Source organism: Atractosteus spatula, chromosome 18, assembly GCF_055471065.1.
Source record: "Atractosteus spatula isolate fAtrSpa1 chromosome 18, fAtrSpa1.hap1, whole genome shotgun sequence".
Lineage (NCBI taxonomy): Eukaryota > Metazoa > Chordata > Actinopteri > Semionotiformes > Lepisosteidae > Atractosteus > Atractosteus spatula.
The window spans coordinates 1,428,820-1,454,055 of NC_142723.1; the positions used below are offsets into that span (position 1 = coordinate 1,428,820).

The 25,236-nt window shown below is 41.8% G+C and overlaps 2 protein-coding genes across 5 annotated transcripts in view; one reads left to right on the forward strand and one right to left on the reverse strand.

The window, feature by feature from the left end:
* Positions 1 to 1,637: 1,637 nt before the first annotated feature.
* Positions 1,638 to 11,063, reverse strand: LOC148818320 (lipid droplet assembly factor 1-A-like). Of its 3 annotated transcripts, none has more exons than XM_088936227.1 (5): positions 11,023 to 11,063; positions 7,848 to 8,023; positions 6,691 to 6,859; positions 5,722 to 5,860; positions 1,638 to 3,463 (listed from the first exon to the last, which is right to left on the reverse strand). In XM_088936227.1, the coding sequence occupies exons 2-5, from the start codon at positions 7,941 to 7,943 to the stop codon at positions 3,364 to 3,366; spliced, it is 504 nt and encodes a 167-aa protein (XP_088792353.1). In that variant the 5' UTR covers positions 7,944 to 8,023; positions 11,023 to 11,063; the 3' UTR covers positions 1,638 to 3,363. The 3 variants fall into 3 exon arrangements, with proteins under 3 accessions (XP_088792353.1, XP_088792350.1, XP_088792352.1); XM_088936224.1 differs by lacking the exon at positions 11,023 to 11,063 and adding an exon at positions 8,899 to 9,096; XM_088936226.1 differs by lacking the exon at positions 11,023 to 11,063 and adding an exon at positions 8,676 to 8,822.
* The window catches only part of dnah3 (dynein axonemal heavy chain 3), a 52,541-nt gene continuing 38,278 nt past the window's right edge, over positions 10,974 to 25,236 (forward strand). Inside the window, exons 1-12 of one of the 2 annotated variants that reach the window (XM_088936221.1) lie at positions 10,974 to 11,012; positions 12,718 to 12,819; positions 15,905 to 16,127; positions 16,592 to 16,661; positions 17,002 to 17,182; positions 19,576 to 19,765; positions 21,547 to 21,742; positions 22,300 to 22,425; positions 23,440 to 23,635; positions 24,227 to 24,406; positions 24,726 to 24,862; positions 25,096 to 25,201. In XM_088936221.1, coding sequence (XP_088792347.1) covers positions 10,974 to 11,012; positions 12,718 to 12,819; positions 15,905 to 16,127; positions 16,592 to 16,661; positions 17,002 to 17,182; positions 19,576 to 19,765; positions 21,547 to 21,742; positions 22,300 to 22,425; positions 23,440 to 23,635; positions 24,227 to 24,406; positions 24,726 to 24,862; positions 25,096 to 25,201 — 1,746 coding nt within the window. Of the gene's footprint in view, positions 11,013 to 11,147; positions 11,166 to 12,717; positions 12,820 to 15,904; positions 16,128 to 16,591; positions 16,662 to 17,001; positions 17,183 to 19,575; positions 19,766 to 21,546; positions 21,743 to 22,299; positions 22,426 to 23,439; positions 23,636 to 24,226; positions 24,407 to 24,725; positions 24,863 to 25,095; positions 25,202 to 25,236 lie in introns of those variants that run through there. The other variant, XM_088936222.1, reaches the window with a different exon arrangement.

Consider the following 25,236-nt stretch of genomic DNA (forward strand, 5'->3'; position numbering starts at 1 on the left):
CATTTGATCGAGCCATTGCATTCGAACGCGCTAAGTTTCATCACTATCTCACAGCTCACTCAAAGGGCTGCCTGTCTTTATTAGCCTTTTGTGTTTAATGTTAAAGTAACAGAGATCAGGCGATGCTTACCTCCTGTATGATGATGTCACCTGCGTGCAGTTCCTTAGTACATGTTTCAAGCAGCACAGTACACCCGCTTAGAAATGAAACGGGATACAGTAATAGGGAAGTATTTTGGAGCCGCCGATCTGAGGACTGAAGTGCAGGTTCCAGTGGGGATACACCGCCTTGTCTTTGAACAGGAAAGACCCACAGAAAAACCTCCAGAAGATTTAAACAGGTATTTTTTTGCAGTAATCCGATTCCTTCTCTATAAACACGACTTGGTTTTGAATTGAAAAACCTATATACTATGCAAGAAGCATGTGCAACATATTACAGATATTTCCAATGGAGCCCCTATCATTTTCATTACAAACCAGTGACATGAAAGTTTGTTGCACTACAAGCAACAATGTCAAGCAAGAATATTCTTTAAATGCACTTCTCTGTGTTAAACAATATATATATATACACTCTTCAAAAATACCATCTCTGCTCATGGAACAGTAGGTTTATTCCATGCTGTACACCTGAGGAAGGCTCCACAGCCGAAACGTTGCGTTTCCCATCTTCTCTTTTCAGCAGTTACCTGTTCCTTTGCGGCCTACACATGCTGACGCAGCTGCCCACCTGAAGTGCTTATGACTGATCTTGATATTGTTCCGGTCAAATAAGGAAGGCAGTGAGTCTGTGGTTTGTTGTGTATACTGTATATCTAACAGCTCGGTTTTGAAGCCTTCTTGATATGCTTCATATGTGTGTGTCTGGGATAAAATTTCTTGGACAGCTTTGCTCCAGTGAGATACCAACACTGGTAAATAGAACTTCTGTACTGGCCTGCAATGTCAATTGTAACCTTCTAAAAAAAAAACTTGGAATCGGTGTCCCTTTAAATATTACATCAAAGACATAATTTGCGATAAGTATTTCCTTAGAAATAAATTACAGGCTATACGGTGACTCATATCTTCCGGAAGAGTGAAAACCAGCAATTCAACGTGAAGTCTTTTTGTTTGCTCATAGCACAGGACAAAAAATACAGATAAGGAAAATTCACATAGTAATGTCAGCTTGCCGAATCACAATTTTTTTGCTTGTTCTATTGTCCTTTGCTGTCGGTGACTCTTCATAAATCATAAACCAGCATTGGGAAGACTACAGCAAGGCGAGAGTGTTGTACAGTTCGCAGTTTTAGTGATCAACCAAGAGAATTCTTAAAAAGAAAGATCAAGGAATAAAGGTAAGGACTGCGGAATACATTCGTTACTTGAGAGAATGTGCCAGACCACACTGAGCACTCCTTGAAGTCTGTGCCCTATGCCCAGACACACCAGCATATACAGGCAGGTCACATATTTAATTTGACCTTCTTATATCATGAGCAGTACAAGCTGGACAGAATGCTGAGAGACTACAAACCAGCTGTCATGGCTGTGAATCACACACAATAGTAGAAAGGCTTTAATCCAGGTGAGGTTCTCTTCCTTAGCAAAAGGGAATCAGAAATAACTGACCAAACAGTGAAGACAAAAAACAATTGAAAACACAATGTTTTATTTTTAGTTGTATTATTACAGCTGGCATTTGGAAACAAATTCCTCTCCGAGCATCTCTAGAGATCAAGGGGCTTTCTGACACAAGTAGGGATGTATTAAACTCTGCAGGGGCAGTCCGTTTTCCAACATAAAAACTACTAGTTTTCTGCAGAATATGTAATCTGGTATTTACTCCAGAACTGTTGATTTTAGTGCTGCAGTAAACCTCTTTCTTCTAGTTTTTGTTCAAGTTTGCTCTTATTTATATCAATTTTCTACTGGGGGACCTTTTTTTAAATTAGCTTTCACCCTTTTAAAAAAAAAAAAAAAAAGAGTGGAAACAATTTGCAATGGAAACAAAATGAGGTCTGTGACAGAGCCACACTCGTACTACATGTAAATAGATGTAGTCAGTTCACACAAAAAGAGAAAACTGTGATTGTGCAAGATTGCTTTCTTTAATCTGGATAGGAGAGAGGTTAAAGAGAAAAAGTAGCCTAGTGGTAATTAGGGAGCTGCAGGACTGCCCTCTTTCAGGTATGCAAGCTGACAGCACACCTCGCAAACAGATACCTCAACAAAATGGACTTAAGTAAAAGTAAAAGATACCTTAACAAAATGCACTGACTCGCTCTGGGAAATGTTTGATTCAGTATCCTTCCCACCTGTGTTTCTTCATCAGCAAATGACCACCTATTAAAAAGCGGTTTAGTCAGGAATAAGGGAGCAAATTCTTAATTAGCAAGTTGAGAAAAACCTTGCCTTATGTGTACTGAAGTAGTCGGAAATACTGCGATAAACAATTAAGAGTATCTTTGAAGGCAAGAGCAGGTTTTTTTAGGTGAACACGTACATTATAGTCTCGCTGTGCAGGAGTGAAAAAGGGCATTTCATTCTATGCATGTAGTGATGAATACTAGGTTTGTGCATGACAAATGTTCACTTCATTAAATGCGAAATATATTTTTTCCCCACAGTCACTGGAGAGTTACAATGATATTTTCTCAATTTATACTCATAGTATGCTGGTGAATAAAAACCGTACAAAAATACTGATTCAGCAGTAACAATATAGAACTTTTCATTTTAGAGTTAAAAAGTGCTGTTGATTAATGATGTTAGATCTGCATTAGTACCATTTCTTCAAGGACAAAACATTCAATTAAAACTGGAAGTGAAATTATTTCCAATTCTAATGTGAATGTACTAATGGGTAAATGAACATTAAGTACTATGCTTGCGTAAGTGTAAAGAACATATAGCAACCCAAGAAACAGGGGCACTTCCTTTGCAGTAGATTACAAATAAAATAGAAAGTCACTTGCTCTGATAAATAAAGACTGCCTACGAAAGGAGGAAAAAAAAAAAAAACATCTCCAGAAACATACTACAGAGCTTTCAACAACATGCACATCCATTTCTACCGCGGCGCGCAGGGGTAAGACTCCCTTTCCCGCTACTGGAGCTCGTTTTTCTATTTGTCCTCACAGGGAATACCGGTGTCTCCCACTCCTACTCGGGCTCACTCCGACCCAGGTTATAAACGAAACGCTAGAAGAGTATTAGTCTCATTTTCTCAGAGCTGGAAGGGAAAGGGAAGTGTGAGAGCTGCGAGCTGGAACGTTTTGGGGCGGACTCCGCTGGCGCATGGAGGACGGGGCCGGAGATTGGGCGTGGGCCGGTGTTGGGGTAGCGGGCTTGGTGGTTCCGCTCTCCTTCGCTGGTCTACTGCCCCTTCGGTTTCTGGGGCTCGGGGCTTACGGATGAGGAGTCCGGGTCTGGCCTTGAGGGACTGCCAGCAGGGTCCTGCTTTGTGGTGGAAGAGCTTCACGAGAAGAAACAAACACAAATTCACCAATGAATCTCTTCCATCCTCTAGCACAGGGGTGTCAAACTCTCGTACTCCGTTTTTGTAACACGCCCAGACAAACGGATCGCTTGCCGTACCTACCCCTTACTGAAATCAGCAGCACATATGAGCTGTTTATTTGTCTTGAGCAAAATCCACAGAAACGTGGGCTTAAACGTTTTTTTCCCCCCCCAGACGTCGGCTTTAAATTACAGGGGTGGCTCATCAAACGAAGGCACTGTCAGAACCCAAGATGATATCTTGTGTGCTGCTGTCCCCTCCGAGTCAGAAAAAGTACGTTAGGCATATTCAAGCTGGCCAAAGAACAATGATACTGCAGAGCAGGGGAGCCCAGACCAGCTCCTTAAGGGCTGCTGCCCAGGATGGTTTATAGGCCTCTTTCAATCTCCAACTTTTCAAGAACAAGGAAAGGCTTCAACTTGTCCAATTAAGCAGATAAAAAAAAATTCAGTCAGGCATCAGCTGGAAGAAGAACCACAAACCTCCGACACTCCAAGACAGGGTTATGCACCCCTGCTGCAGCCGACAGGCAGCCTGTTTGTGTGTGGGAGGTGAAATTTTCCTTTCCAGACAGGGAGAAATTAATTCTCCAAAAGAGATTCTTCACCACCTCCCGCCTCAGTGACTTCTGTTTTGCAATGAAACGTCTGCGCCAGCTAAGTGAGGCTGCATCTATTTACCTCTCTGTGCTTGTGAGTTTTCCCCAATCTCACTCAGTGGGCATATCGGGAGGAAAAGAAACACTGACAGCAATCGCAGCGCGCCTCTCCAGCAGCCACAGGTTCAATCTGCCACAGGGCCACACTCAATAAACGGACACTTAAGCTCTGCATACGAGGTCGACAGGTTTACTCTTAGACTCCTTCATTTGCTTAATAGAATTCATACATGATAAAATAAGGAAGCGGCTCAAAATGCAAAAGAAATTAAATGGAATGGACTGGAAGATAAACAATTTGAGTCACCCCGTTATTAATTCTTAGTTTTTCAACGTGATCATTGAATTTCTATGTAATCAGCAATTACGATTCACTTCCAGATATTTTTTCCCCCCCACTCAGATACACCTCCACCCATGCAACTCTTACAATGAGGGGCTCAGTGTCTTTCCGAATACTCCAGCTGGGGTGATGGAATAGTGGAGAAGCACAAGGATCACTCACTGAAGCAGATACTGTATGCTTGGATCAATTAGTCACGAGCAGCCCAAGAGAGTCAGACAGGCCACATAGCCTCCTCTTATTTGCAACTACTTATCTCCTTAAAGTTCTCTGATCTCTTGTAAATTCTCTATAGATTGCACAAAACAAAAAAGTAAAGCAATTAAAAGCGTGCTGAATTTATAATCTGTCATACTCCCGAGCTTCATCTCTAAAATTGTGTGTTCTGAGAGGCTTCAAATAGCCTCTGTGATCCGTCAGAAAATGAGTGTAATTGCTGCCCTTTCAATTAACGTTGGGGGTCTGCGGGAAACATTTGTACAGCACACTTAAAGGCATTAGTGAAGTCGCAGCTGTGCGACATTACTGTTGCCGACAGAAGAATGAGCAGGGATTATTCCCAGGTGATGGAACAGTGCTTGAGGAAATGTCAGTAGATGTCAAGAAGTACATCGAGCTGCAGAATCAGGAGTACGGAGAATAGCCTGGGTATGATGAAGCACATTTAAACGTAGAAGTAAAAGCACACTTTCTGCTCTTATTCTTTCTTCCGTGGAAGTAAGGACTCACTTAGCAAGCCTTGTAAATAAAAATGTTTTTTTTTTATTTATTTGCACATGCCAACTATGTTTGCATGTAATACCATGACTGTCTAACCCTGGTCCTGGTAGAACCGTGTATCGGCAGGTTTTCATTCCAACTCTTAACAAGCTAAAATCAATGAGCTGCTCGCTCAACTGGACCAGTTTTAACAGCTTCTCCCAGATCTTCAGGTGCTGCCGCTTTAAAGAGATGGACACCCGTTGGATACCGTTACACCGGCCATGCAGGACCAAGATTGGACAGCCGCCAGCATAAACCGTTAACATAATTAGCAACTACAAATAAATAAGCAGAAACCATTTTAATTTCGAGCTCCAGGACACCTTTAGCCTTTTGCACTTGTTGGCAGACTGAAATGGAGCTTTTATGCTCTCTCGCCCGACAGACCTGTCAAGAACAGGGAGAGCTGTCCTCATGCAGACAGCTGGCAGTGCCTAAGAGGTATCGTACCGTTGGCTGTAGTAGTAGTTGAGCACATTGGTGGCAGTGATGTAGAAGGCACTGAGGATGGCAGACACAGCAAAGGCAATGATAGCCAGGCCACAGAGGACACACAGCAGTGCAATTCCCCCGAGAGACAGCAGGAACCCTGGCAGGAACAATGCACAGGTTACTACAGGTGCTGCACTAGTCGGTCATTCTTATTTCCCCTGTTCAGTCACCGTGAAACACGCTATCGTTAAACTATCGCCTAATATAGGGGTGCACATCTCCAGTCCTGGGGAGCCATAATGCCTTGTAGGTATCCATTCCTTCTCTGCATTTCAAACATGCATAAAACAACGACCAAATGTTAACAACAAAATATTGCACTTGCACCTACATTCCATTAAAAAGGCAAAAACACAACCCAAAGAAAACGATGTCAATTTACTCAAGAAAGGACTTGAACTTTGGTCTGTTTTACTGCGCAAGTACATGCTATTACTTATTGAATGATATGTACAGTGCAGTTCCAGTGCCATGCACCTAATTCCACTGCAATCCAATCCAACCTTTTGTACTCCAGCAGACGCGTAAAAAGGTTTTGCAGTCTATGGCACACTAAGCAAGACTCATGTCAACTGTGTTCCTCATAGCCATGTGCAAAGAGATCCAGGGTTACTACAGCAAAACAAAAACAAAAAGATTTTGTTCTTATGATGCTGCAGTAAAAACATGGGTTGCTATTTTGCTCAACAGTTGAAAAACTTTACATAGACAGGTAAGCACAGAACCGTTTGTGCCCTGACATTCCTAGGTTCATTTCCGTTTTGCTCAATACTCCGGCTGATGTACATTAGCCTTGCAATGGGTGCATTGCACCATAAGATCTGAGTCCTCAATGCAAGAGTGTGATTTTGATACAGGCCTGTAAATCACACTGAATGGACCAGAACGGCCAGGTGTCGAGCTGTACGGTTGAGGTCAGCGACTCACCTTCCAAGAAGACGAAGCCGATGGACGCGGTGACGAAGGTGGTGATGGCAAATGTCATGAAGAGGCCAATGGGCACCGTCGCCATGGCACCAAACACCAGCAGCACCAGGACGAAGAAAGGGTGGCCGTCCAGATACCGGCCCACAGGGGTCTCCATGAACCGTGCCACCTGAGGAGGGATAATGAGGTCACATGCCGGGTTCTAGGAAGACAGGCTCCACAGAAAGCAAAAATAAGAAGTAACAGCAGGAGAGAAGGAGTTAATGCAACATTTCAGATATAAGGAGAGCAAAGGAGGCTTAACCCTATTAAAAGACCCCAGCTGGAAAACAATTCTGTTTCAACTATTTCCCCTCCCCCCTCAACTAAGAAGTACTTTGGGGGGGGAGGGAGATAGACCAGCTACCAAAGTAGAAACTTTTTGTAAATAAATGTAAATAAAATTCCCCTGCAGCATAATTAGCCAAATCTGTTACAGACGGTATCACGATAAAGCACATTGAAGGCTGCCAACCTAAATTTTCTTTCACGTTCATATGCTAGAAAAATGTCTAGACTCCCACTAGTTAGTGTAGCTCTAATCGGTTTCAGGCTGCAAACAAAAAACGCACTTGAGCTTCTGAGAGGCCGTGAACAAATCGATACGGTTCAGACGCACACAGTCATCAGAAACCACGTCTGTATCAAATTCAGAGAGGCATGTAGCGCAAACTGCACCACGAGACCTGTCCAAGCCCACATCTCTACACAATTAACTTCTCATAAGGGGAGAAAGTAGGCAAAATGTGGCCCATCACAGCGCTAACTGCCCGAGACTGTGAAAATTGCACAGTATAATCATCTCTTTCACAGGCTCTTGAAAGTGCAGCGCAAAGCAGGCCTGGCCGGTCCTAATCCTGGATGGACCGTGTGCCTCCAGGTTTTCCAGATGCCCGCAGCTGCGGCACCTGGAGAGCTGGGAGAAGCTGCTAAATCTGTCCAGTTAAGGCAGGAATGAGCTGATTTAGCTGGCCGACAGCTGAACTGGAATGAAAACCTGCCGAGAACCCAGCCCCTCCAGGACCAGAGCTGGGCAGCCCTGGTGCACAGGAACCTTTATCACTCCTGCTGAAATTAGGTGTGCTCTTATTTCAGCTCAGCTCAACACAGAGCTTTACCTTGGAGTTGCTGTTCAGGGTGTACAAAATGGCACTGAAACGGTTCTGTAGCAGCTGCATCTCCTTCGGCAGTGAAATGCCTTGCCTTGGCCACATTTCCTAGAAAAGGGTTATCTGCTGCAGGAGAAAGACACAGCTGCCTGCTGAGAAAAGGATTTCCCAACTTTCTGGATTACCTGAAGCAAAGTGAAGAAAATGGGACACTTATAAGACAATTATACGTCATACTGTAATACATGTTGGAACCTATTGTTGTTTTAACCGTGAAAATAATTTTAAAAAAAAGATCAGCTTTCACCACGCCGCCTCAAAAAACCGTCCAAGCACGGCTCAGCCATCGTATATCGACACTGACAACATCATATAGTTATTTCCTTTACATCACAGTGGGAAGCATCGCATTGAAATCAATACTCTGAACGTTTTAATTACATACAAATACAGTACGTATGGTGCAGTGCTGTGCCACTACTTCTGTTCAGGCAACTTCCAGGAAAGACAAAAAAATATTCCCGTTTTCCTGTTTCTTGTTGTTTAGAGAGATACATCTTTGATGTCCACTTGCCCAGTTTTGACCACTGGACAGCTAATTAAATCTGACATTGATTTGGGAAAAAAAAACAGTCATTACGGCGTACACCCGAAACTACAAGCTGCCTTTAATCTTCCACGAGAGGTATAATAAATCTAAAGTACCTAGCTAATCAAAGTGCTCTTAAAAAAACCTTTTACTGCTTTGCAGATTTTACACCAGAACGGGGCCTCCTCCAAACGCAGTTCAGAAGCGCGGAATGTATATTAAGAGAGCGAAGGCCCCTATCATCTTACGGCAGATGTCTTTATCTCCGTTAAGAGGAGATCGATAAAACGTGTTTTCCCAATTCATCGCTGTATGCGAAGTGTTACTCTGTACCAATTCGCCATTCAGGTCCTCAGTTTGTCGGATATTTCCGGTTCCTTGAGTCATTAACCCACTACCGCAGTTAGCTGCCTGTCTGTCATTCTAAAAGCGAACTAGATTTATTCAAAGCCGAATGAATTTTTGACTTACCCCGACTTTAACATAAACCCTATTTCCTCCCGTTTCCCACCGTATTTCTGCTGCAATTTAGACCTACACACCTCCCATTTACCAGCTTTAAATGTCTATTTTGTGTCTAAACGTCATAGTTTCCGCCTCCCTGAAACTAGAGCTACCGCATAATTTAAATAGGAGACCGAGGCAGATCCTTTTTAACCTCTTCGTTTCTGGAGGTCGGCAAATAATCATTTATATTGCAACATCCTTCGGGGCTGCACGCCTGCCCCCACCGTATTGACTAAAACGAATAATGATTGTAATAATAAATCAGTGCAGAAATGCTCACTTAACTAAAAGATTAAATTTGATCGTATACGAGTAGCCGTTTAAGCAAAGACATTTAGCTCGTATAGCAGCTAAAGAAAAGATTAAGAAAGCTGTAAAGAAAAGTGGCATAGGTTTTTAATGTTTTGAAAAAACGAATTTAAATTATTGCTCATTTGGTGCAGTTACTAGTTACTATTAACTAGTAAATAGTTCATATAGCTGGTTGTTACATGTAATGTGCTGCACATCCAATTAGACGTCGTCTGTAATTTGTGTGGTGTCTGGATAGGATACGAATTATTAATACATAATGCAACTTGTGTGGATTCCGATTCTTATTGATTAGCCTTTATTGATTCGGCACGGTAACGGAGAACTAAATGACGAGTCTTCAATTAGTGGAGTGGATCTTTACTGGCATATACCTTTGGTGATTTCACTGTTGTCAAAACCCTAAGAAGATGGTGATCCACATTCTTTGTGCTATACTTAATTCTTCGTGAAGTATAGTCTCAGACGTACTTTCTGCTGTGTCTCAGCAGAACACGCGGAGATATTGAGGTGAATTGGGTTTGTAGATCAAAGATAACCGGTGTGTCCATCTTAAAGGAAGCCTCGATTGAACGGATTCTGCCTGTTTTTAAGAATCTGCCTATCTACTCCACACGTGCCTTTAACACAAGGGCAAAATAATGAAAAGATTTGGGTTTTCAAAATGCATTTTAAAAACACACGATATGATCTACAACAGGCGTCATAGCAGCTAAAGAAAAAAAAATATATTTAACAAAACCTATTTAATGTATTCTTTTTCTATCCGCAAAAACTCAACATCTGGGTCTATTGTTGATTTCAGCTTTTGCAAGTAGTAGTAATGATGGTATTATTATTAAGCTGATGCACAGTTAAGTATATTATTAAGCAATTAAGCATAATTATGCATTTTTAAGGGGACGAGACTTACAAAGTACCAATTTGTGTGTGTTTTATTAACCGTCTGTTTTTCCCATCGATAAATATTGTAGACTTGAATTGAGAATAAAGAACGATGATGACGGCTCTGGACGAACATTGTTTTAAAATATACCTCTTCTTCTAAATTAATCATATGTATATTTAATTTACTTTTAGTCTTATGGGTTTAGGTGGTGCTTAAACAATCACAAAACAGGAAGGCCGGAGAATCTGTATCCCGGCAACTAGTATGCAGTAACCACGGGCAACCTTGGTCCCGGATGTTTACAGTGAAGTTCAACAGATAGCTGTAGGTAACTTTTACAGCTCTGAGTTAAGGCATGCAGACTATTAATAAACTTTGAAATTCTTAATAATGAGCAATATTTTCTTTCTAGTACAAAGTACTATTCGAGCTAGGTGGGATCCTATAAATTGAAACTGTAGGTTTATATTCTTAATACAGCCTTTAAATGTATGACAGGTAGAAAGTTTTATTTTATACAGACGCATTTCAATATGGTTTTGGGGGGGGGGCGCTGAGGACGGATATTTATTTTGAAAAGTAAAAAAAAAGGTAATACTATTAATAATACCAAGTATTATTTTCTTGCTGTAATATTGTCTTAAGAGTTAAAAAAAACTTTGCTGTAAAATTTTGCCGCTGTCTAAGAGTGTTACACAACAGTAGGTTCTGAATATACAAGTATGCATCGATTCTTTAAAAGCGGTGACCGCAAAAACAGTTGTTTCCTGCCAGATGTGTGATTGTTAATATTTTAAACCTGACCTGGAATCCTACTCCTGAAATAGGACAGCGCACAATGGAGATGTCACTGTCGCCACGGCGCTACGAGTCACAGGTAAACTCACCTTCGTGAGGGCAGCCGACCTCGGTTTTCAAGAGAACGGTGTTAGCGACGAGAAATCAAACCTCAAGTTCCTGAAATAAGTTAACAAATGTGATTTCTGTTTATCCTTCCGGATTGCCTTACCAAATGGAGCGCTTGAAGCAGGTAGGATTCAAGGAAGTGATCTGTTTTTTTTTATAGAATGGTGCGAAAGAACAACATTAAGTTTGTTTTTAAAGTTTCCATATTCAGTAATGGAATTAACTCGTTTAAAGCGCGTAAGGATTTATTTAAAAGCGTGATGACATTTTTATTTCATCAGAGTTGAAATAAAGTAATAGGTGGTCTCCTCGTTGGGAGGTTTGGCTTGGTGTTTAAGACACATGCTGCATTTGAGCTGTTAACAACATCCTGTGCCACAAACCATTGTATTTGGAGCTGAAACTAAACATAATAATTTAACGGCAATGGATTGGTAGTGTTTTGGTAGTGATGTACTTACCCTGTATCCTGCACACATTGTAGTTTTTGTGAGACGTGACATGTCATAGGCATGAGAATCTTTCTGTTCCTAAGATCTGGATTTGAAAGGAGGCGATCAGGTTCAATGTCCTGATAACCTTAATGTCTGGATTTAGAGTGAAGCCAGTTTGTTCTCTCTGTATTTTTTTCATGCTCACTTACATCTGTGCAGGCCACTGTCATATCTGTTTTCCTCTGATATGAGTGCCCTTTTCAGATCAGTATGGATTTTAATTCCTCTTTTGCTGTCCTTCCTTATTCCATTTTTGCATCTGCCGTCTGTCCAACCACATTTATAAGCGTTATGTTTGCTTGTTTTGCACTTTGTGTGCCACCTGCTGTTACTTCACCATGATTTTACATCAGAGATGGAGTTCAGTCAGCCGTGAAGAGGTTGCTCTCTGGAATACAATTTCGTTATTTGATTCAATATACAATATGCCGTGACTCTATAGACAATATTGCTAAACAGAAATCTCAAGATCACTCCAAAAAATTAGAAAAAGTCACTGAAAAGTATTGTTACTGATCAATATTCTGTGATTCTGAAGTGGTGTCTTGCAAGCACTTCCGAAGAGAGGGTGACCACTATTACAATTCCAGTATGACAAAGAGCCAGATGACACTTCTGTTTGCTGGTGTTTTTCTTTTCATGAAAGGTTTTAAGGATCTGCGGTACTGTAGGCACCGACGCTCAGGCCCACCTCAAAAATTAATTTGTGGAGGAACAAGCAGGAAATGAAGAAGACCACTGAAATGAATACAGCTGTGCCACTCATGTAAATTTGTGCAGAAAGCAATTTTATGTGAAACACTTTTCCGAAACCAGGCTCTTCAAGACTGGCTCTCGAGATTCAGTCTTTGATTCTGACAATTTTGCCCTTGCAAATATCCTGAAATATATTGCAAAGCCGTAACATGCAAAACAACAACACAAGTCTTTATAATGTATGATGCCTATGGTACCACTAAAGTTGTCTTTTAAGACCTGGTTTCAGGAGGACCCCCTATATATGCAGGGGTAAACCAGTGCAACTTGAAAAAATGATTATTTAATGCATTATTCTAACTAGGGACCGAGAACACGCTCACCCAGGTTGCAACCATTCTGCGTTCGTGTTCCTCAAACTTCCATTCCCGCTAGGGAGTAAAACAGACCCCACTGTGTTTCAGCGACCTTCTCGTTTAATTACAGATGGAAGATGACTCCATCCACAACATGAGCCATTCGCGGGGATTACCTGGACTGCCCCCGCTGCCCGTGTCCTCTCCCGAAGAGCCCTCTGAGCTCTACCAGGTGAGCTGCAGGAGCTGACCAGCTCATGGTGCCAGGGCCGGATTGTGGTGTGCGTAGGCCCTAGGCACTTTCGCTCCAAAATGTGCAGAAAGAGGCGTTTACCCTCTGAATGACGTCAATTGACATGATGCACTTTAAACTATTCTAATGCTAACCCACGTGATTGATGGAGCGTGCACAGTACACCGTAAAACACTGAATAACATTTATTTTAGCGAATCATTATGTTTCCAGCAGTAATTGGTAACTTTATTCGGACAGCCCTGGCTTCTGCCGTCCTTAACATAGCATAAAATAGTCAAAAGTATGAAAATAGAGGTGTGTAACACTGTCAGAAATGTTGGTAATGATGGTTCTACCACTACATAATCCCTCATTGCATTCAAGGGGGTGAGCTTTCGGTGATGTGCGCTTCAAAGAAGAGGTGCATCTTTGATGAATGAAAAAAAAAACGGTTCAAATAAAATCTGTGCAAAACTCTTTTTGTAATTCAAAATAAGCGTTTTAGCAGGCTGTAGGAGCTCCAGTGTGACTCTCGCGCTGTAGAATAGCCTGAGAATGTTAAAAATAAGCCTTCTTTTCAGACGTGCTAAGCCTTTATATGTGAAATGTGGCAGCACGGTATTGGGTGCTGCAAAGGAGGAATCAAATTAATGGGACTTTGTGCTGAATAGTAGCATGGTGGGTGCGTCAGATGGTAATTTATATGCTTCAAAAGAAGGAATTATATGATAAAGAAATTGGAATAGTTCCTAGATGTAAAGCCTGACAGCCCTGCCTCCACCCCTCTATCTTAGTTCTCTTTTGTTGCTCTTAATTTTTGTAATTGCTAACTTTTAATTAATTAGTTGACTGGATGTGCATTTCCGTGCACTGAATTGCAGACACTGGAGGGCCATGTCTTCCACATTTTCAAAGAAATTAATTAACACTCGACTCTGTGAGCTTAGGCTGAATGCCCAACTTCATTTGCCTTTGTAAGCGGGCTTACGCCAAGCAGGAGCAATCTGCATTGGAAGCAGGCTGTTATCAGGCCCTGTTTCATTTGTTCCTTTTGTACTGACTTGCCAGTAAATCGTATCAGGAAGCTCGTTGCAGGCGGGAAGAAGCCCTGGAAGAGAAATTATGAAGGCAGCATCCTAAAACATGCTCCAATGTCTGTGTACCTGTAAACAGCCTCCACCACTGCCCTCTTCTGTTTCTCTTTGGCTGTCTGAATCCTACAAAGTCTGCTTTCCGGAAGAAAATTCCTGAAATTTTAAACTGAGTTGATTTTGGATTCCAAACCGGATAAAAGGTTATGGCAAGAAAGAGCATTTCTGTCAGCACGTTTTACAGTATTTTTTGGAAATGGACAAAGATAAATGAGGAGAGATACAGGCATCCAATCAGAAAACAATGGAAATGCAGTCTTGTACTGTGTTTGAAGGGAAATGAACATCCAATAGTAAATAAAGACAAACCTACTGCAATGTCTTTGTTATCAACCTCCATCGTGATGTGAAACAGGCATTGAGCTTTTCTTTAAAGAGACAAATTCAGCTTGAAAGTGATTCTGTAAGCAAGTGAGCCCTCTAAATCACACTGGCAAGGTGGTGCAACATTTGTAGGTGGTTTTTATGTGTTTCTCAGGAAACACTAAAAAGAATAGCCTGCACTGGTCACCTACTGTACTCCATTGGATACCTGAAGGAACAGATTTGCAGCAATGAAAACATAAACCCGAGAATTATCTTCAGAGAGGCTCATTTTGGAAGGTCAGCAGACCGTATTATGCATTGTGTATTGCATGAGGTGTTTTCATTGTGTACAAAAGGTAAATACAGCCCCCGCACTTTGTCTGCTGATGGTATTTTGCCATGCTGCAGATATTGTTGTAGAGTCATTCATGAAAAAAACAGCATTGGGATGAAAAAAGTGTTGTGGTCGACTAAAATGATAACCCATTTAATTAAACTTTGCTAATTTTCTCCCGTGTCCTTTATGGCTTTATGTATTTTTTGTCTTTCTCTACCGAAATGGGGTAGTTAATGTTAGATACACAAATTGCCATGCTTTCCATACAGCAATAATTTGAGTTAGGCTAAATTGTGCACCTCAGTCCATCTATGGCATGTGAAAAAGCTGTGAGTTTAGTACTCCTGCCAGCAGCGCAGTATCAGCCTCTGTTCGTTCTGTGACTGCAGATTTGTTTGTTTTAAAGTTCAGTGAATGAAGAGTTGAAATCTGTATAATATACACAGCAAACTGTCTTCTAGCAAGCTCTGGTGCATACTGATAGAAGTACTTCATTACTAGGGCACTTTAGCTCCACCGTGGTACTGAATTATGATCAATTAAATGGAAATTGTGCCCTATATTAATAATAAGTCATTTTCCACACCACCAAAGCTTAAAGTAGTATTTATTAGTGTAGCATGTTGTAATTATTCCCAAACAGACTATGAATATGAAAGTAGTTCTGGAAGCTCTGAGACTAGGCATAACCTCCAATGACCACTGTGATTGTAGCTACTAATAGCACATTATCAAATGTTTTGTGGTAGTGAATACTGAACCAAAAGAAAACATACAGATCCTTGAAAGAGAGTCTAGACCTTCCAGATTGTGTGTAACGGATTGTGGTTGAGTGAGAGGTGGCGTGTCCTGAGTGTACGCTAGTATAACCTGCCGCGTACCTATTGTTTGCCAGAATAGGCTCTGGATCTCCGTGATCCGGTTTTGGATTAAGCAATTATTGGAAAACTGATGGACAGAAAACTGCAATCAATTAATTACTTTAAGCAATGGGGGCAATAGAAACAGCCCCACTCTTTGTACACTGTGTATGCCCTTTAATACAAATATAATATAAATATAAATATTATATATAATACAATGTCAGAATCTGATGACAAGATGACAATCTGCCGCATGATTGATAGCCATCAGTTTGCATGTAAGAATTCTAGGGAAAGTAATACACCTACAAATTCCAGGACTGCAGTCTTGTGTGCTGCAGACTACACCAAATATGATTGTACACAGATGTTACAGTGCAGTTTTTTACGATGGTGGTTGACCGTTTCTTTCTTCTCTTCCTCAGATTGTTCTCAGGCACAGCCACCATCCTCCGATCCTCCAGAACACATCCTGGACCCTGGCTGTTCCTTTCAAGGAGCAGTGGCACCACAGGACGCCCAGTGAATCGATAGGGAGCAACTACACCCCCACAGCCTGCCACCTCAAGATCAGAAAGCTGCATAAGAGACCCCCCAGTTCCCCTCGCAGCCCCTCGCAGAGCTCTCCCAGGGCCAGACCCTTGTCACGTATCCTTCTGATCCAGCTTTATAAAACAGAATGCTTGTCGGGCATAGGAACCTCTTTAGAGATTCTTTACTCTGTGTAAATTAACAGCATACCAAAATTATCATGCACTGAAAGCAGTATATTTGGCAAGGTTCTTTCTATGTGAAAACAAGCTTGAGAATTGTATGAAGCACATTCCGTCCTTCCATAAATTATCACTAGTCTTTGTCCTTGACTGTAATACTCTTACGCTGTGTATAGCTGTGTTTGTAACACTGATTATCACTGAGAAAAAAATACAGACACGCATTTGGATTCAGAAACCCATTTGCAATCCAAATGAACTTTTGCTGTTTCCCCCCCCCCCCCCCCAAAGAGTGGGGGCTGAAGATTGTTTGGAAGGGAAGAGAGCAGTTAAATCCAATTGAGTGTATTTGTGTGCATTTGCTGCAGTCATTTTTGCTCCTTAATGTGCCCATTCTAGCTTCAAAATTGTCTCCACCCGTGGAGAAGAAACTGAAGCTTACGTCACGATGCAGGCCTTCAGCTGGCAGGTAGAGGTTCTGCAGGTGGCTGAGCTGCATTTAAAACAGCAGTAGTCATTAGTCTCAAATCCCATCACTTCCCTCTGACAGTGCGTTGTCCGGCACCACTTCTTGGTGGCCTGGAGGTGCTGTTTCACTGCATGCATTGTTGAATTTGGATATAAAAGTATTTTCATCGAACCCAGAGTATGAAAGCAAGCTTCTGCCGCTGCTGGTGGTGGAGGGGTGGGGCACGTGTTGGGCGTGGATCTTGGTTGCTTTGTGATCATGACGTATGTGTTACTTCACATGGCGTTTTTTGGGCAGTCCTGTCCTGGTACTGTACCTCTGCCCCTTTGCAACTTCACAGGGAATCCAGCGAGAAGAGAGTCTCCCTCGTGCCTGATTCTGCAAGGCAGAGGCTTCAACGCAGGTCTCCTGCTCCTCCCGGGAGCCGCCCCCTCACTCCCACCCAGCAGCTCCACATCATAAGAGGTCTGGAGGTGGAGATGTCCCAGAAGGAAGGAGAGCCGTCACAGAGGGACCTAGAAGTATGTTCTTCTTCATCCGCTTAATTAATACATTTCCTACTGGACCATACATAGTTCTCAAGGCAGAAATAAGTCATGCATTTTTTTAATATCACACCCAATAAAAATCTCATGATTCCGATCCGCTGAATGATTCATGGTGATCATGCAGCAGTCACGTCAGCTCCTGTCTCGGCTTAGGAGTTCATGGCCAGGCTTTTCCGCTGCTGTATTCCGGCAGCGTGCTTCAGTATCCCTGCGTACATTAGATTAGTTAGACAGTTGGAGTTTACTTAAGAAGTACAGATGAAAAAGTTGGACCCGCTGTTAGATAAAGCCCATGCTTTGTGTTAAAAAAAATCTGAAATTATGTTTGACATGCTGGCTTTTGGAAGTGTATGTTTCTCTTTAGTGTGGATGCCTGTGTTTAAAGGCTGTTCCATACATGGCAACAGGATTGGTTTAGAAAATACTGGGTTTCTGACAAGATGCCAGATGACCCGCAGTCTTCCTGAGTGTTACTTTTCATCTATCAGAAGTGTTCCATATCACAGCAAATATCATGTCAGTCTGTTGAAGATTTTTTGTTGCTTTGTCAAAAACCGCTCTTTTTTTTTACAATATTTTCCTCGTTGCATGAGTCATATCTTTTTTTTAATATTATTTCTTAACATTTTTATTTTAAATTTATTTTGAGTGCACAAATAGGTTACTGCTTTAACAGACCTTCACCTTGTTTCATTCTGCTCATGCTGTTAGTTGTGGGCAGTTTTCAAAAGCACAGATTTTTTTCTTCTTCTTCCTGGGGTTTAAATCTAAAAAACTTGGTGTTTGTTCCAGATGTGATCCAGATCTTTTTGCCACCCATTTTGCACTGGGACATAAAACCTTGTCACAAGAGGTTTATGTAATTCAATTATGGGTCTTCATGTGTTGTGCTATAGCAGAAAGGAGCAATTAAATTTATATTTTGATTTTGATTATATTAGGGATTGGGGCTTACTAATCACACACAAATTGTCATGCAGGCTCTCAGTGTGGGACAAATCCTGAGGATCATGCTGTGTACCTACTGCTTAAATATTCAATTTTTGGCATTGTTTCAATTTGCTATACTCTTAAGGGCTCTGCAAAGAGAGAAGTCATTTGATGTTGAGAAAATCTGACTTTCCTAAATGGCTTTTTTCCCCTCTATAAGCAAGCAAGGAAAAACTCCACAAGCCAGTCATTGCTGATTTTCATGCAGAGATCAAGCATTTTTTCTAGCTGAAATTATTGATAAATTAATGCTTTGCCATTGCTATGCAAATAATAGCAGTGCACAAGGGTAATGTGAAAGTATTTTTGGTTTTAATGCAAACTGTTCTTCAGGGAGATGCAGAATAATGATTATGGGTTGCTCATCAGCCTAATTTTTCAGGGCCATTGCCATTATTATTATTTTTGAGTATCTTTCAGCAGCAGCATATGGGATCTGTGCAAATCTCTTTAGGAAAACCATTTACCTAATTATGTCTGTCCGGCTCATGTTGCAATAGTAAAACTCTTCCAGCTTCCCATGACAGAAGTCCAATCTGTGTCGCTTTGTGTATGTTAATTCATAGTAATGCCAGAAGATGGTCCAGAGCTTAATCTGCAGCTGGCATGATGTATGTTCCAAATCATAAACCATAAAACCTGCCAATACCTTATCCGTTTTGGCTTTGACTTTGACTTTGCTGATTAATCCATAGTTTTGCCTTCTGGTGGAAGCACACCCTAGCAAGACACAGACATCTTTAACTGATCATGTTCGACAATTGAAAGGGACATTGTACCATGAATATAGAAAGAGCAACTGTTTATACAAGGCTAGAAAATCAAATTCACCTCTGTAGATAGAGTATGTATCGTAATTTGTTACAGCATTTCTGAAAGACTCAAAAGAGAAAGTTACTACACTAGTTCCCCGGTGGTCTGATGCCATATGAGGTGAACGGCCCGCTTTTTTGACTCATTTTTCAGTTGCAATGTTGTCACACACACTGTGTACCTGTCCTGACAAAACACTCTTCTCTTCACCCAAATGGAAATACTGTTTCCGTCTTCTGCTGGCAAACACATTTTGGATTCCAAGAAGCAGGTGTATCCAAGTGTTCATTTTTAATGAAACATATTTCTCATGAACATTTATATTCACCCTTTTCTGAGTCCAGTAAAAAGAACTATATGGCTTATCTTCAGCAATTCTTCTGAAAGCTTTGTGCAGTATAAGGCATACATATATGTGGTATTATGTCATTTGAAAGGTAAATGTGCAGATCGAAAGATTTCTCTTCAATGTGTAAGTCAGTGGTGATTTGAATGCCTTGCCCAGCGTTTATTGTAACAGTAATCGAATGCAGCTGTAATTGTTTTCTTTATTTTGTCCCCAGCGGTATCTCTACTATATCCACCATGGTGTGCGCAGTCACATGCTGGCTGCCCAAGACCCACAACAGATGATGCGCATTCTGCAGCTTTTGCCAAGTCAACTAGAAGGCAATCCTGAGCTGGAACGTTTACAAGCACGGCTTACTGAGGAGATTCGCAAAGACTATGATTTCAGTCTGAGGAAAGCCATTGGTGAGACAGGCTCTGTATTTTATTATTAGAAGTAGCAGTATGAGTCATAGTGTTAATAGAAGTAGTGGCAGTAGCATTAGCTTTAATAATTTACCATTAATACAGAAACGAAATCACATAACTAGATGAAAATTGTTCAGCTGTGGATAATTTCCAGTACCAGTCTCACTGTGCATGGACATTTAAGACAAAAGTAGAGAATATTAGTAATTATAATGAATAATAATGATTAGTATTAATTTTAGATATTAAACAAATTACTACTCATTCAGTTTGATCATTCATATAAACAGATTTTATAAATAATTGTGAATCATGTATTTATTCCTTTTGATTTTTATTTAAGGGGTGGCTCTGATAGGCTTTTTATTTCCTAAAAGTCATATGTATTTTCTCGTTTAACATTTCTTCTCACTGTAATTGTCGAAGTACAAATTAAAAAAAAATAGTTTGTCAGAAAAACTGCATGTTTTTTTTTTATCTGAATGACCACTGGCGTGATTCAGCTTACGGACAAGACAGAGAGATTGATTCTTATGCTAGCCTTGTTTTGTAAGCTGTGGTAATTAATTGACGGGGATAAGTTAAAGGATACTGTTTGCCGTTAAACATCTCAGTTCTAACTGGTCACGCTACGCGTAGCCCTTGTGCTATGCATTTCCTTCCCAGGAACCCTCTATCGAAGGTGTTTACTGCAGCTGCTTAAAACTGTTGCCTGAGCTAAGAGATTTGACGTACCCTGCAGTTCAAACGAAGGCGATTCATCTGCAGATGCTGTGCTTTGCAGCCATAACTAAAGAGGGTTGTGATGTCAGTCTGACAGTCAGAAAAGGCTAATCTGTTGTTATAGTTTTATGCTATTTAAATTATATTAATATTTAGGCTGAAAACTATACCAAATGATTTCCTTTTTTCATCATTGCAAGCCCAAATGACACGGTTACCTAAAGTGTCAGCAGCGCTACTTCCCTGTAGACTATGGTCAGAGCTCGGAGTCTAAGTAAAGCTACATACGTGGTCAATACTGGGGTGGGAGACCTGCAAGCAGCAGATTACTGCTTAGATGGACCAGTAAGTGGTGTTCTTCCCTCTGGACCTGGATTTTCATACCTATGCTCCAGTATTGTTGACTGGGGACACTGTAGGAGGTGCCGTTCTCTTGCATGAGACGTTAAACCGGGATCAAGACAGATCCCGCGTCACAGACCGTAAAATTAGGGATGTTAACTGCAGTGTCATGGCTAAATTCCGGACTAATCCGCCCCCCCCCCCCAAATCTCCCCCATAATTCAATGGGGGAATCAATTTCTCACTTCTCTGCCTGATCGGCTGTGCAGCGGGGCTGCTGGTGGGGGATGATGTGGGTCCCCTCCCGTGTGTGAACTGGTAGCAATCCTATAAGATGAAAAGTGCTGTATAAATAGAAGGGATTATTATTATAACATTCATATTCTTTGTATTCTCAAACCCACAATGTTCCATTCTGTTCTGCTTTAAGAGGACACATAGTCCTCATATGAAGCCTATAAATAATATATGTCAGTATATTTTATGAGATATCGTGAAGTGTAGCTCATTGCATTGCGAAACCTCATTTTAGTCCTTGAATAAATATTTCCAGTGATCTAAAATTTTAAATACCTCTCTTCCGTGCTGTAATGAAGTTTTGTGTTGGATTTGTCATAAGCACTGTAAAAATATGTCTTGCTGTTCTGATCTCCCTCCCCTCTCTCTCTCTCTCTCTCTCTCCTACTCTCCTTCCTTTTCATCCTGGGTGTCAGTGGACTACATTCTGAGAGACCCCTCGGAGAAACAGCGGCTGTTTATTTCGAGCACCCCGTGCCCGTTTAGTCCGAGAACAATCCGTGCCCCGGTGCCGTGGAGCAGCGACTACAGAGAGGCACGCTCCTGGATCACCGAGCACCTCTTTACCGTCAACCCCATGATGCTACAGCTGCAGCACCTGTGGTACACTGAGTAAGGACTCCTGCCGTGGGCTTGCAAGTTACAGAGATTATACTGCAGAAATATCACGTGGATAGTTCACAGTCCCAGAGTCTCATAATGAAATGTCTGTTTTGCTTTTACGTGCAAACATAAGTTTGGTTTTCTGCGGTGTTTTGTAACATTTGTATAAAAGGGAAAGTCACCTGCATAGGGCAAAACAAAAGAATATATTGGAGGATGACATTTAGCCCAGTTTGCTCACTTGGTTGGTCTGTAAATGCTAGACATTTGAGAAATATAAATATAACAAGAAAATAAAATATGAATAAGAAACTCCATTCCTCTTCTATACCTAAAGCAACATTCTCTAGCACGTCAAATTACCTTTCCAGCAATACTGAGGAAATCTTGACCTGCCACAGCAAAAAGAAATTGTTGTACTTCTGCTGTGATTGTTTATGTTCAAACTTCCACAACAATTTGCAGGTAAGTGAAGTAAAAATGTTGAACTTTGCTGATGACAACTGTGCGCCTGTGCCAGTCTGGCAAAGCTCTCACAATAAAAAGCCCACCCTGTGTCTCCTCAGGTTTGCCAGCCTCAGGTTTGTCAGACTAGAGGCACTGTTTTCTGCAAATCTGCCTCTTCTGCCCACGGAGTTTGAAGATTTGCTTCAGAAGCAATGTCAGGAAACCCAGGCTATTCTGTGCAACAGGTAGGCAAGTGTCAGGCTGCCCCTCTCTCTTCTGTTTTGTGACTGACTGTGTAAATCCTGAAATACTCTTTTGGCACCAACCATTTTCCATTGTTCAGTGAAAACCCTGTGGCTTGCTGATTACCAGGCTGAACTTCACATGAAACTCAGAACTCAGTATTCCAGTACGTCATCACTCATTGTTATCATTAAAGAGACAGTTCTTACTGGGAAATGTCCAGCTCTGTGATACAAAAATGGTTTTTTACATTTTTAACTGACACACCTGTGAGAAGAAGAAGAATGTGCTGATTGCAGACTGTTTTGGTGTACTGCAGTCCTGCCCTTATTGTGAAGGGCGTGATAACAGGCATCATAATCAAAGCCAGCGTTCTCATTTTATTCCTTTCAAGCCCTGCTCTTCTTTTCCATTTTGAGTGTCAAATACCTTTGGGTTTGTAGGCCATCATGCAGTTTATTGACCCAAGTCCATCGCAGGCATGATGCCGACAACGTGCCTTTGCTATGAAGTGGAAATTTAGATTGTGTTTGCTCACAGTGGTAAATATATCCCAGTATCTCCAAAGCTGCAGGAGCTGCTCTTGCTGGTGAGCTATTGAGGGATTCGGGAATTCTCTTTGATGCTGAAAAACTTTCATGCTTGATGCATTTCTGTTCAACTTTAAAGAGTGTCCCCTTTTCTGAAAACTGGCAGAGCTCTTCATTACACAAGAGCCAATAGCGTTCGAAAGGAATGCGTTGACTTTCACTTGCCATTTAATATCAGATAAGCAGATGGTTCTTTCTACAAGTAGCCATAGTAAACCAAAAAATACTAAAAAAAACACAAAAAAACAAAAAAAACTTGCTCAATTTTCTGGCATTGACAAACAGAGCTGTTTACACTGACAACTTTTTTATTTAATTTTTTTTGTGTTTTGTGTTCACTGCATGATGCTGTCACCCCGTGTCTTGAAGTTTCCACATACCAGTAACCTGACCAGGCGTGTTCCACTGTCCGCTGTTTCACTGTAGATGGATTCCCAAGTGTGCGTCCCTGTTCATCACACACAAGGACTGCTGGCTGCCCCTGGTGCCGCAGAGCGACGAGGACGCGCCCTGCCGCCTGCAGGAGTTCTTCTCGTGTGCCACGGCCCTGATGTCTCTGCAGCTCCGGGGCCTGGTCACTGCCTCCCTGCAGGACCTGCTGGCCTTCTTCATGGTGCACCAGGTGCTGTCTGTCTTTCCTCGCCTGTGTGCCTCTCTGCCCGTCCCTCTGTCAGTCAAAGGGGTGTATGAATATTAACTAGCCCTGACAGTCTCGCAGTGCTGGAAAGCAGAAGCAGCTACTGAGACTTCTAGTTCTGATTCATGCATGTTCTGCTTCAGCCACGACTAATATCTTGATTTGGGCATTTAGAAGTGGCATTTATTAGGATGTGTTAGAGTTATATCCTAATTAGTACCCACTATTTTTTATAAGTATATATATCATAGCATTAGAAATCATTATAGATGGTTCTGCTGGCAAGTGTTGTGAAATGGCCGGAACTAACCAATATTCACATTCTCATAATTCACAGCAACTGTATGCACTTAAAAAGACCCCATGACCCTGAAATGCGTACTTAGTGACATGTCTGTCTAATATCACTCTACTCCTGTACTGTATCTGCTGTCAGCCTGACTGCCATGAAAGCATGAAAAACATTCAGGTTTATGCAGCACTATATTATGATCACTCATGTGTTGCAAGAGGACACGTAAATTAAACGTCTGGTGTTGCGCTGTTAGCTTTGTAGCGACTGGGTTTGTATTCCAGGATGGGAATGATTTTGGAGAGGTGTACCAGGAGATGCAGTTTGTCCAGCCTCAGGTCCTGATCCTGAAGCTGAAGGTGGAGGAGCCCCGGATCGTGTTCGAGCCCAGCCTGAGGGAGTGCTGGGACCTCATCCACCGTGGGTTCATGATGGTCATCCGGAGCTCTGAAGGGCTACGACGGGTGTGTCTCCCCTTTCAGGATATTGGAGAATCCAGTAGCTTCACACCGGCACCTCACATTGAGCGGGTGAACAGTTTAGCCGGGTTTTAGCCTGCTGGGCTCGGGGAATGGCCGCCTGTTCCTGGGGACAAGGCCATGGAAAATTCCTCGGATATGTGGGATAAGGCTAGGAGCAGCTGCAGCAATGAGGATGTGAAAGGCTTAATCTGGATGGGCATGCCTATGGGTTTTCTCTTGACTCCCCGAAGGGTAGGAAGATCAGGTTATCATAAAACAAGCACACAGAGAGAAAGCAACCTCCTAACCTTCTTCTGCCCAGGTTGAGTGTGACCTGTTTCCAGAGATCCAGAGTGAGGGACTGACCCTTCCCACAGTGAGGCCGGACGAGACTCTTGTCACTGACTTGGTCAACACGGCCATGGAGGTTTTCAAGAAGAACACGGTTGGCCCTCAGAGGTAATTTCTTCTGAGGAACTGCAAGATCGTTCCTACAGTAGTTCAAACACTGCCTCTGCCTCCTCTGCCCATGTTCTCATCTTGCACAGGAGGGCTGTGCCACTCTATTAATACATAATAGGAGTCATAATTTCTGCAGAGTGTGCGAGTTCCATTATATATAAAATTCTATCAGGTTGAAATGAGATTTTTTTTTGCAGCCTTGTATTTTTTCAGCTCACTTTTTCTTTCAGGTATCTGAATACGTACAAGAAATTCAGCGACCTCTTGAACAACAAAGCAACGCAGGACATTAACGCATTCCTGAAAGAAAAGCACTCATTACAAGCTTTTACCAAGGTACTTTACAAAGTAACCAAGGTCATCCTTAGTTC